Source organism: Podarcis gaigeae (genome assembly GCF_964106915.1).
Source record: "Podarcis gaigeae genome assembly, chromosome: 9".
In the NCBI taxonomy this organism is placed as follows: Eukaryota; Metazoa; Chordata; class Lepidosauria; order Squamata; family Lacertidae; genus Podarcis; species Podarcis gaigeae.
Genome location: NC_139685.1, coordinates 76146846 through 76159949, shown reverse-complemented (window position 1 = coordinate 76159949; position 13104 = coordinate 76146846). Strand labels below are relative to the sequence as shown.

The window sequence follows — 13104 nt, the reverse complement described above, 5'->3', positions numbered from 1 at the left end:
CTGTATGCTATGTAGCTATTGCCCTTTGATCAGAAGAGCAAGCAAAATACAACATAGTCCCTGTCCGAAAGGGGTTCTTAACGTGAGGTACTATTTCTGGGTTGGCAGAGTCTGTAACCTGAAGTGCATGTAACCCGAGGTACCACTGTACAGGCATACCTTGGGTTGAAGTAGCTTTGGGTTGAGCATTTTCGGGTTGCGCAGCGACCCGGAAGTAATGGAACGCGTTACTTCCGGGTTTCTCCACATGCACAGACGCACAAAATGACGTCACACGAATGCACAGAAGTGGCGAATCACGACTGGTGCACGCGGGTTGTGTTCGCTTCAGGATGCAAACGGGGCTCCCGGACGGATCCCGTTAGCATCCAGATGTACCACTGTAAGTAAATACAATATGGGGTGTGTGGGATCATATGTTTATCTCCAAAACTCCCTTGGTCTCAAAACTACCCAAAAGCAGGTAGACTGGATTGCTTAATCCAGGGGCGAGGAATCTGTGGCCTGCCAGATGATGTACATCATGAAGCAGTACATGTGAAAAGGATCTAGAAGTCTTGGTTGACCACAAACTTGACATGAGCCAACAGTGTGACGCGGCAGCTAAAAAAGCCAATGCAATTCTGTGCTGCATCAATAGGAGTATAGCATCTAGATCAAGGGAAGTAAGAGTGCCACTGTATTCTGCTCTGGTCAGACCTCACCTGGAGTACTGTGTCCAGTTCTGGGCACCACAGTTCAAGAAGGACACTGACAAACTGGAGCGTGTCCAGAGGAGGGCACCCAAAATGGTCAAAGGCCTGGAAACGATGCCTTATGAGGAACAGCTAAGGGAGCTGGGCATGTTTAGCCTGGAGAAGAGGAGGTTAAGGGGTGATATGATAGCCATGTTCAAATATATAAAAGGATGTCACATAGAGGAGGGAGAAAGGTTGTTTTCTGCTGCTCCAGAGAAGCAGACACGGAGCAATGGATCCAAACTACAAGAAAGAAGATTCCACCTAAACATTAGGAAGAACTTCCTGACAGTAAGAGCTGTTTGACAGTGGAATTTGCTGCCAAGGAGTGTGGTAGAGTCTCCTTCTTTGGAGGTCTTTAAGCAGAGGCTTGACAACCATATGTCAGGAGTGCTCTGATGGTGTTTCCTGCTTGGCAGGGGGTTGGACTCGGTGGCCCTTGTGGTCTCTTCCAACTCTATGATTCTATGATTCTATGATGTTGTGTTGCAGTTTGCACAATCCCGGGGAGCGGGGGATTGGAGGGCCCCTGCCTTGCTTAATCCAGGAAGTGCAGCTCAGCTTCAGATTCCGAGAGATTCTGAGGCTCACTTCCCCAGAGGCATCTCTTGGGAGTACCCACCCCAACCCCAGATCTCCTGCTTGGTTTTCTTGTGCAGTCACGCTGATCCTTCAGCTAGGGCTACTACCACAGTCTTAAACCTGTTTAGCACAACACAACATGCTAGGCACAGGCCAGGAAGAAAAAAGGGTTCTATATTACACCGCCACAGGCTGCTCTTATTTTGTTTTGTGTATGCAATCATAATTCACACCCCACATCTTTGAAAGGGCTTTCGGCGCTGCAGGCAAAACATGGAAACATCATATCATATTAGAACAATGAAGAATAAAACAGAAAATAATTCAGCAGCAAAACCACTTATTTAACCTACAAAAATAAAATCAGGGAGAGACTGTAGCCCTCGAAAGTTGGTTTAATTGGTTGCCAAAATACTCCCTGCCAAACCACCTGGGCCAGTGAATTCCACAGCCTGGGTGCTTCCATGGAGGAGGCCCAATCCTGCGCCCTTGTCCTCTGCACCTTCAAAGGCAGGGCATGCAGCAGGTCCTCACCTGGTGGCTGCAGTACAGAAGAGAGGCCTTCAGACACCCCAAACAATTTAAGGCTTTAAACGTGCTAATAAATTGGGACCAGAAGCAAACAGATTTCGTTTCATCACCTGGAGATCTGGGGATTTTCTGCTATCTGTCTCCTAAAGCTATGAAATAGCAGACTGATTAAAACTATACAGAGCAAGATGTTTTAAACAAACACTGCATGAGGGGAAAATATTTGTTCCTCAGCTTTGACCGCACGCTGACAGTAAATCCAATACCCCTTGTATTTACTTTTCCGTACCTTGTTGGGTTTTTTTTTTATTTCTTATTACTTCTGGTTTTAGACAATTCAAATCATAGCCCAGTCCTTGTTTTTGGTGGTATAAAGAAGGGAGGGGAAGATTCTCAGATGCAAGAGGAAAGAATGACTATATGGTACTTCAAAAACCACAATGCACATCAGGAGTCTCTGGTCACTGTGGCTTCTAGGGAGAGAGATGGCAGGGAGGGTCATCACTGTGGGGGCGTACTAGTGGGGGCACTGGGTTTCCTCTGCCAGAGTGTCTGCACAGCGACATCCCCAAGCCCCTTTCCCTCCCAGTAAGCTGCCGTGACCCAAGAGCCAGAAGCCCAAGGATTCACTGCTGCTTCTCTTTGCCAGCACCCCCCACCCCCATTCAGCAGCCCAGGAGTGTGGGGCATGGGCGCACAGCCTGCCCGCTGCTCCAAACCTTGAGGGGAAGGGCAGGCTGCTGGCAGAGCAGCACCCCCCACCCCCATTCAGCAACCCAGGAGTGTGGGGCATGGGCGCACAGCCTGCCCGCTGCTCCAAACCTTGAGGGGAAGGGCAGGCTGCTGGCAGAGCAGCACCCCCCACCCCATTCAGCAGCCCAGGAGTGTGGGGGATTGGCGCACAGCCCTCCCGTTCCTCCAAAGCTTCCCGGGGTTGCAGGGGGAAGCCGAGGCTGCCGGCAGATGAGCGCGGCTCTCCCCCCCACCCCCATTCAGCAGCCCAGGAGTGCGGGAGATGGGCGCACAGCCCTCCCCTTGCTCCAAAGCTTCCCGGGGCTGCAGGGGGAAGCCGAGGATGCCGGCAGGGGAGCGCGGCTCCATCACCACTACCAAAGACCACTCCAAGAGTGTGCCGCACTCCGGCAATTTGGCTCCAGGGACCACACATTCGCTCCATAGGACGCACAGACATTCCCCCTTACTTTTTAAGAGTAAAAAAGTGCGTCCAATGGTGCGAAAAATACGGTAATTTTATAATGCCTCTGCGGATAGTCTTTGAATTTCTTCCAGTCTTCCTCCACCATCTCTTTTCCCTGGTCTCGGATTCTGCCGGTCACAAAATAAGATCTGTTGATAATAATCCACAATTAATAATGATTTGCTATACTTTTCCATCTCTTTTAAAATCCCATCAACCAACGTTTTTGCAAAGGCCTGGTAAGAGTGCAGAGCATTTAATGTACAGTGGTTACAGACGCTTCGGGTTACAAACTCTGCTAACCAGGAAGTGGTTGCTCCAGGTTAAGAACTTTGCCCCAGGATAATAATGGAAATTGCGCACCAGCGGCAGCAGGAGGCCCCATTCGCAAAAGCATGCCTCAGGTTAAGAACCGTTTCAGGTTCAGAGCAGACCCCTGGAACGAATTAAGTTCTTAACCCGAGGCACCACTGTACTAAAATGTTGACTTCCTCTCCTGGATTGTTTGCTGCTTCCATGCTTCTTCACTCTTTGTTCTGTGCCATTTCATCTTTGCTAAATCCCTAAATTTGGGGAGTGGCATACATTATATATGCAACTGTGATGTGCCTATGTCTGCTCTGAGCATCGTCCTGGACCTTTTACAGTTGCAGAGGACAGCCCAGAGCAAAAGGGGGCAATGGCAGAGGCAGCCCCCTGTTTTTGTGCCTTCCTGTCTTTTATAAGTGAACTGCAGCCGGGATGAACATTTTGCACTACGTTCCTTTTTTTAAAGCATTTTTCTTTCCCCCGCCCCAGGAGTTTCCTGGTTTGTTTCGGCAAAGGATTTGAAACCTGACTTCAAAAAGGGAAGTGGATCCAGCTACGTTTCTGATCCTGGTCCCTCCTGGTTTGAAGCCGACCCGAAGCCCTGGCGAGAGCCCCTCCGGGAGAAAAACTGGCAGGAGGATCACAGCGAGCTGCAGGTGCGTCTGATGGCTCCACCGAGAGACGTTGAGAATAAGCCGCCCCCACCTTTTGTGAAAATGACACTGCAGGTAAAATCCAGGCTCTGCCTCGGACTCCTTGCCTGGCTTTGGCTGTCCTGTTTGCGAGTGCTTTGGTTGTCAGATGAGCTGAGCCACCCATCAGTTTAACAGATGCAGCATGTGTGCCTCTGTGTGTATCTATGTGTCTGTCTCGTCCCCTTCCCTCTATGTAAGGGCTGGGCAGAAATAGAATAGAACAGAACAGCCTTTCTCAATCTGTTGCTCCCCAGATGTTGGACTGCAAAGCCACTTCCGACATAAGGAGGAGGTGGTGTTGCTGCTGCTGCGGGCTCATGCCCCCAACAATCGCGCGGGGCTGACCTGGGGAATCCTTGGGCCGTGTCAGCCAATCGGCTGGCTCTGGGGCTGTGGCCTGGGTCATTTAAGGCTGGCGCTGCCCTGGGATCTCCCCTTTTTGTCCTCACAGCAGATTCAGTTTCCCACCCACGCACCCACCCTCTAGGTTTTCCTTCTGATCTTGCTATGGACTTCAGTTGGTCGCCGTTAAGGGGCCTGGTAGGAATTTTTTCCACTTGGCGAATTGGCACTGGCCATTTGGTTTTTCACCTATCTCGTAGCAAATCGTCACAACTCCTTGGTTTTGGCGGTTAGGCATTGGTAGGGGTATTGTTATGTAGATGTGTTGGAGGGGAGGAACGCCATCACCTCCCCCAAATATTGAAGGATATTCCGGTAAAGGATTCCGGGGGGCGTTGCCTCGTCCGAAGCCTATGGAGGCCAGGGCCTAAAGCGCGCCCCCGGTCGGTGACCCTGGGGGAGTACCTAGTTGATGTTCATCATCAGGGCTCCCCCTGCTGGTGTTAACCCTTCCCGGTTTTCAGGCAAACAAGCTGAAGAAGGATAGTCTGATAGGACCAATGCCTAAAGCCAATACTGCTCTACCTGTAACCAATAAAGTTGTGGCCAATTTTTGCCCATTAACCTAAAATAATGGTGTCCTGTGTCTTATTTATTCCAACTGGTGGGAGGCGGGAATCGCCACGCAACTCCCATCACCCCTAGCTAGCAAGGCCAGAGCTCAGGGGTGATGGGAGTTGTAGTTCAACAACATGTGGGGACCCACAGGTTGAGAACCGCTGGAATAGAACCTACTTTGGCTTCCGTTCTACCCTTATTCTAACTCTAATGGCTCAGAGGGCCGGTCTTTTCTGCTGGATAGGGGCCATCCTTCTTTAGCATAAACATGGCATGCGCCAGCAGGGAAAGGATGGTGCTAGCAACTGGGCAGGTGTGGTTTGCACAGCCCCCACTGGTTCAGAGGATGGAATAGGGCAAATGTAAAGCTGCTTGTCTGCATTCGCCAGCTTATCCCTGCCTTCAAATTCCAGTCCAAATCGAACAGTTCTCACGCTTCCTGTGCTTGACATTACGCTTCTGATGGCAAGGGGGAAGCCCTCTCAGCCTGCTTCCATTGCGCTTTTGGCAGATCTGGCAGCCAGCAGGCTCTTGTGAAGCCCCCTCCCCAAGACTAATATTGAACCGTGTTAATTTCCCCATGTATCCATTTCATTTACAGTCACCGAGAGGCCTCCCTCATTGCACGGAGACTTCTTTTTGTCCCATGTGCACACTCCAACCAGCTTGTTTAAGCTTAAGTACTTATCCCTTTTACAAAAATGTAGCTACGCTTATTCCCAGCCTGGTATCTTTCCAATTGGTTGTCCAAGATCAAAGCATTTGTTAACAAGACCCACAGAGAGATCCCTTCGCCTTTTGTAGATGCAATATTCTGTACATTGCGTGAATAATTCTCTTCTTCTGAGGCATGCTTTCAGTGCTTTGTTAATGGGGTTAGCTATTTTTGACATTTCCTCAGCCTTAAGTGGAGCTTCTGAAGCAGCTCTTATTTTTGTTTTCCAACTCAGGAGTCTCTTGCACTGCACCGTCCTGATTTCATCTCCAGCTCCGGGGAGCGCGTGAAGCGCCTCAAGCTAATAATGGAAGAAAGGAAATTGCAGAGCATGCTCCAAGGCGAGAGAGAAGAATTATTTAATGCTCGTGAAGAGAGAAGAAGTTTCCATCTTCCTAACAGAGGTGCCTTCCTTATTACAGACATGGGTCGCATGCCAAAGGAGGGGTGTGATGTGTCTGGGAAAAGCTGGGCAAGGCCTTTGCGGCGGAAGAGGCAAGCCGTTGCTGAAGAGGCAAGCAGCTTGTCTCTCTAAGCTCCCTATTGTTGTAAACAAAAATTGCCCTTTTCCCTTATGGGGTATTCAAGAGCCTATATAGAGTCCTTACATAGGTTCCCTATTGGTAGGAGAGAATAACAGAGGCCAACCAGAAAATATTGAGAAGCAAAGCAGCTAGTAAGCCTGATCTTTATTGATCTGTTGCAACAGAGTGCTCCCTTCACATGCAGGAGAGAGGAGGAACCCAGAAAAATGGTGTGCAAGGCCTTATAAAGACTTCTGAAATTCCCACCCGGTAGATCAAGACCACCCCCAGAAACATCATACATACATCACAGAAGGGGTGTAACCTAAGACCACCCCTCAGATACATCATACCTACACAGAAAAGGGGGTCTAAAACAGAAATTTGAATGTTGTTTTTCTCCTGTCGTCGTTTATCTCCTGTCTGCCAGTTTACTTGATTGGATTGCCTGGGGAGCCTGGCCAGTCTTTTGTAGTGATAAATACTTAGTTCCTGGGCCAGGTCACAGGCTCACACCCTATTCAAACACAGACATACCCTCAAGGCAGGATTTGTGAAGGAAAAGACAATGGGGAGGCTTTTCCATTCTCATTTGACCTTGCAGAGAAAACATTTGGTCAGTTTGGGACAGTTTGAAAATCAAAATGGTTCCAGGTCGGTCTTCCTGTGCTGATCTATGTATGTGCTTGGTTGGTACACTTATGAACATTTGACATATATCTAAGACCTCAAAGTTCCTACCACACTATGCATTCCAGTTGTTGGGAATCACAAGTGCAGAGAGGGCTATGGCCTTCCCATTGCGTCATCTGGTTCGTCACTGTGATAACAGGATGCTAGACTAGATGGGCCACTGGCCTCATCCAGCAAGGCTTTTCTTACATCCTTACATTTGGCAGTGGAAACTGCCATAGCAGAAACAGCAAGCAGCCACTCTCTGTGTGCACCGCTCGCTCCTGCACAGTTAGATCACATCTTTGGATCAAGGCTGTCATATATTTCCCTAGCAGCAATGATGGACACAAGTCGTGTCTCTCTGTAGGGCATGGCATGGCGCAAATAGCCAGTTTTATATTCAGAAAAGGCTAACGGGCAGTGTGCTGTAGGCTTGCAGAGCTGCCCTGTTTTAACCCCAAACAACTAAAAATAGATTCAACCTGTGACTGAGCATTGCACGGCCATTTTTCTGCAGAGTGGCTGTTCATAGACGATTGTTGCCATGGATTTTTCTTTCTTTAGCAAAGCACATTCTTGCGGTGGCAAAGGGTGTTAGAAAAGCAGCAAAGCTAGAGCAAGTGCCATTTTTGCTCCATTTGCCCATGGTATGCTAATTTTACTTAGTTGCAAAATTGTGAGAGGTGTCTGTGTGCGTAGGCGTGTATGTATGTATTTGTATTATAGTAGTACAACAACAAACCACCAAGAGCATTCCACCAGGTCGGAGCCATCACTGAGAAGACCCTGGCCCTGGTGGAGGATAATCTGACTTCCTTAGGGCCCAGGACCTCTAAACTATGATTATTCATGGACCTTAAGGTCCTCTGTGGGGCAGACCAGGAGAGGCGGTCCCATAAATACGAGGGCCCTAAGCTACAAAGGGCTTTAAAGGTCAAAACCAGCACCTTAAACCTGACCCTCTACGGCTTCTGTGGTCCAAAAAGGGTCAGGAGGGAGGAGCCCCCATCTCCTGGTCAGATTGGCACAATGGTCTTTACATCAGAGGATGAAGCACAAGACCAGGGGTCGGCAACCTGCGTCCCATGGGCCACAAGTGTCCCATGGGGGTCGTTTAAACGGCCCACAAGCCGCCCCCGAACCGAGCCGCCCACTCAGCGAGTTCCCGCGTGCTGCGCTAAACCAGCACAGAGCGAGGACTCGCTTCTGCGGTGCTTCTGCGGTGCTTCTGCTGTGCAGACGCGATCCAGCCCACGGAGCAATCTCCACAGGAGTGAACCAGCCCAGGCGAGGTAAACCTTGCTGACCCCTGTACAAGACCTTGTTTCTGAGGACTCATGTCTCTCCCATGGCCCACTCTTAGCATCACCAGATCCTACGAGCTTCTGTCTTGGCACAGCATCTTGTAGGATGAGAACATTGGTTGTCTGGCGCATTAACGTTTTGAATTGTGCTGTACTCATCATTTTTCCTGCTTTGTTTAGACTACAGGGCTATGCAGAAGAGAAGAGCTATTTCCAAGAATGAAATGGTTCAGAGATCAAAACGGTAAGGCTGCTTTTGATTGGAGGACAACCCTGTTATATTTTTGCATATGGATAAACCTCATATATTTATTTTCTAACGCAAGTTAGAAAATGAACAAGGCACAAGATTGACCTTGTTCATTGGGGCCTGAAAATCCAAAGCACATAATTTCTCCACCCCTAATTTATGTGGGGCACAACCCCGCAGAAATGTCATTCCCTGGAGGTGAAAGTGGCTGGCCTGGAGACGTTAAAAGAGGCAGAGAGGTTGATGGATAGGGCCTTTGGGTTCTTGAGAGCTACATCCCGTTCCCAGGATGACAGCTCCTTCGCTGTGATGGAAAAGGAGGGTCTTGGGGAAGTATTATGGGTAAGCAGTATAGTAGACAAATTTGCTGATTTATACCAAAGGATTAGTGATGTATGGAAGTGAAAGCTGGACCATAAAGAAGGCTGATCGCCAAAGAATTGATGCTTTTGAACTATGGTGCTGGAGGAGACTCTTGAGAGTCCCATGGACTTCAAGAAGATCAAACCTGTCCATTCTTAAGGAAATCAGCCCTGAGTGCTCACTGGAAGGACAGATCCTGAAGCTGAGGCTCCAAGACTTTGGCCACCTCATGAGAAGAGAAGACTCCCTGGAAAAGACCCTGATTTTGGGAAAGATGGAGGGCACAAGGAGACGGGGAAGACAGAGGACGAGATGTTTGGATAGTGTTCTCAAAGCTACCAGCATGAGTTTGACCAAACTGCGGGAGGCAGTGGAAGACAGGAGTGCCTGGCTGCTCTGGTCCATGGGGTCATAAAGAGTTGGACACGACTAAACAACAACAACAACCAAAGGACAGTTAATAATAATAGAATCTGAGGGCATCCAATGAAGCTGATTGTTGGAAGATTCACGACAGACGAAAGGAGGGAATCATTCACACAGCACATTGTTAAAGTGCGGAACTCCTTCCCTCAAGAATGGCCACCAACTTGGATGGATTAGATAAATTCACGGACAATAAGACTGACAATGGCTGCTAGCCACCGTGGCCACGGTTTAGCTCAGGCATAGGCAAACTCGGCCCTCCAGATGTTTTGAGACCACCATTCCCATCATCCCTGACCACTCATCCTGTTAGCTAGGGATGATGGGAGTTGTAGTCCTAAAACAGCTGGAGGGCCAAGTTTCCCTTTGCCTGGTTTAGCTCCACTGTTGGAGGCAGGGTGCTTCTGAATACCAGTTGCTAGAAATTGCATGTGGGGAGAGTGCTGCTGTACTGGGGTCCTCTTTGTGGGGTTCCCAAAGGCATCTGTTTGCCCACTGGCCTAGATGGGCCTTTGGCTTAGTCCATTAGAGCTGCTCACAGGCTATCTTGAAATGAACAGGAGATGTGTAAAACACCTTTCTGCTGGATTGTGCACCATGGGTAAGACTAGTGATGTTAAATTCTCGAGAATAATCTTTTGGAGAATGCTCTCGATTAATGAGAATATTAGCGAATTTTCATTTAAATTAGGAGAATATTCATTTTAATGCATTGAAAATGATATTAGTTAATATACATGTATATTCATGGGTAGACTTGTTCAGATGGCAACCAAAAACTGTATAGATACTTTTATTCAATGGGGCAATGCAGTGAATTCACATTCTTTGATTTTTTGCACCAAACTTGAAATTGAAAATTCAACGTGAATGACTCAGGTTAATCACTAAGCCTGCCACTAACCTGTATATTTACCATCAACTTTGAATTCTAATTATGTTGTGTATGTATGAAATGTAGCTTTTAAAGTAAAAGGAATATAAAAAAAACACCTCAGGTCCACTACATGAGTACGTTCTTTTAATAAGCATATCTACATTGTACAGTATTTTCAGTGCAACACTAATAAAATCAATATAAAGTTTAAAACAAAGGCTATTATTTCCAGAAAATAAAACACAAATAATCAGTAATGACAAGTTTCATAACATCAGAAATGCAAAGTACTATCTGCTTAGACAAGTAAGGCCACACACAACGTATTTAAATTAAAGGTAAAGGTAAAGGTACCCCTGCCCGTACGGGCCAGTCTTGACAGACTCTAGGGTTGTGCGCCCATCTCACTTAAGAGGCCAGGGGCCAGCGCTGTCCGAAGACACTTCCGGGTCACGTGGCCAGCGTGACAAGCTGCAACTGGTGAGCCAGCGCAGCACACGGAACTCCGTTCACCTTCCCGCTGGTAAGCGGTCCCTATTTATCTACTTGCACCCAGGGGTGCTTTCGAACTGCTAGGTTGGCAGGCGCTGGGACTGAACGACAGGAGCGCACCCCGCCGCGGGGATTTGAACCGCCGACCATGTGATCGGCAAGTCCTAGGCGCTGAGGTTTTACCCACAGCGCCACCCGCGTCCCAGGTATTTAAATTAGAACTGATAAATTGTCACAAGAAAGAAATTTATTTTTAAAAAATAGGCTTTAAGTAACAAGTCTCAAATGTTTATAAATTTATATTGACTCCTCAAACATGATTCATTTCTTACCCTGGCAATATCGCAGCTTGACTTATTTACTAGATTTTTAAAAATGTGGGTTGTAAAACTGGTTCTTACATTAGAATTTACAGTTTGTGGAGAATATTCTCCGGAGAATTTTCTAGCAGAGAATATTCTCATTCTCGAGAATATTTTCTGGAGAATATTCTCACCTCATCACTAGGTACGACCTATCTCTTAATCTTTAATGGCACCCTAAATTATCTCCCTGGGGCTCACATCTTGCCTTGTTCTTCAGTTAGGCCAGCTCTGGTTATCTCTCCTGTGGGAACAAGAGTTACAGGAACAGAAATCTTTCTAGCTTTGGCTATACATACATTTTTAGCCAGGGTATTTTAATGCCTAAAGAATAGGGATTTGTTTATGGTATGTTGTAAAGCCTGATCTTCTGTTCCGCAGTAAACTGGCTTTGACTTTGTTTGTTTATTAATGGCAGTTTTCCAAATATGTATTATGTGCATAGGAGGGAGGGATCAGACAGATGATCGGGTTATTGGATTGTGGGGACAGATGAAGTGGTGAGAACGCAATCACCGAGGGACACATCCTGTCTTTATTCCAAATGAGCTGTTTGTTTTACTCTTCTCTGCAATATTTATCAGATCCCCCCCCCCCCCCAGGGAATGTTCAAGCAGATAACTCTTCTTTCTTTCTAACAAGCTCATTCCTTTAACTGCTAAAGGGGATTTGATAGATACTTCATTTTTGGAGCTGGGAATCGGGGGGTGTATTTTAAGGAACGCGCTGGGAGTGATTCACAGCCGTTCTCCTGCGTAAGCATAATTACTCTTTATTCTGCTTTTGCAACCGTTCAACCATCATTTTGCTTTTCCTGCAATCTTTACCACGTTCCTTGCCGTCACTCCTTTCTCTTGGGCAGGGGGCCTTGGGAGATGTCGGAGCTTGAAGCACAGCTCGCTGTGCACATCTATCCCGTGCGATGAACCACCAGGGCTCTCTCTGACTTAGAGCATCTTCTCACTAGGACAAACTATAAAAGCTTTCTGGGAAAGGCTGGGAATTTTTCTGGGCAGCAGTAAACCTTTCCTAGCTTTGACTCCTTGGCTTGTCCTCCCAGGTCTGCCTTCCACCTTGACTGCTGACTCCTGGCTTCCACTGGACAGCTGCTAACAGCTCTCCTCTAACAGCTGGGATCCTGGCTGTTGCTAGAGACCCGTGAAGCAACCATAGCTGTCAGCTGTCTTTACGGGGCCCATGGGCTTAGGAACCTTGCCCATCCTGATTCAAAACCAACAGCCTTTGAAATGTTCAGCTTTCGTGGGTGGAGGATGGCAGTTCAGGTCCAGTCCCTGGCTAGAAATCCTGTAAATCTAGGTTTCAATCCTGTTACAGCCCTTGTGTCTTGTAGCCCAGTCCAGCCTTGTGCAGGTCTACAGTCTTGTCCCTGACATCCTTCGACAGTTCTTTGGTCTTGGTCATGGTGGCTGTTTTGGAATCTGCTGGATTGATTGCTTCTGTCGACAGGTGTCTTTTGTACAGGTACTGTAACAAGCTGGGATTACAGGTAAGGCCTCTCCCTTACAGCAGGTGCTTCTAATCTCAGCTCGTTACACACAGTGAAGATGCCAGGTAGCCTGACATCTGGCTGGTTGATAGGGGATCACCTATTTATTTCACTCGTTATAATGCACATCAATATCTGACTTTGGTCTTCTGGGGGTTTTCCTGTTGTTATTCTGTCTCTCACAGCTACAATAAACCTACCATTAAAATCATGGACTGGTCCTTTCTTCGTCAGAGGGCAAATGGGCAAATTTAGCAGGGGATCAAATACTTTCCCCCCTCACTGTAAATGAGCCAAATACGGAATTCTGTAGAATGGTCTGGGGCTGTTTCTCAGAGCAAGACAACCCTTGCCACTCTTCTTTGTCATACGCTTGGTGTCTTGTTTCTGTGAGGCTAGCAAGCCCAATCAGTTGGAAAACCACAACTGAGAGAGGTCAGTTTTTGCAATTTGAGCCCACAGCAGATCCTGAATCTGGGATTTGTCAGAAAAGCTGTCAGCCTGGCGCTGGCCAAAGGGAGTAACTGAAAGAAGAGCAGTCAGGCTCAAAAGAGTCTTTTAATCAATTATAGGCTTCAGCAGATCACCTGAGATCCA

At 47.7% G+C, this 13104-nt stretch overlaps 1 protein-coding gene across 1 annotated transcript in view; it reads left to right on the top strand.

The window, feature by feature from the left end:
• Positions 1 to 13104, top strand: part of ALMS1 (ALMS1 centrosome and basal body associated protein) — a 78451-nt gene that overhangs the window by 56496 nt on the left and 8851 nt on the right. The window contains exons 15-17 of the mRNA XM_083756158.1: positions 3847 to 4085; positions 5963 to 6131; positions 8411 to 8474. Of these exons, the coding sequence (XP_083612284.1) occupies positions 3847 to 4085; positions 5963 to 6131; positions 8411 to 8474 (472 nt within the window). The remainder of the gene's footprint in view (positions 1 to 3846; positions 4086 to 5962; positions 6132 to 8410; positions 8475 to 13104) is intronic.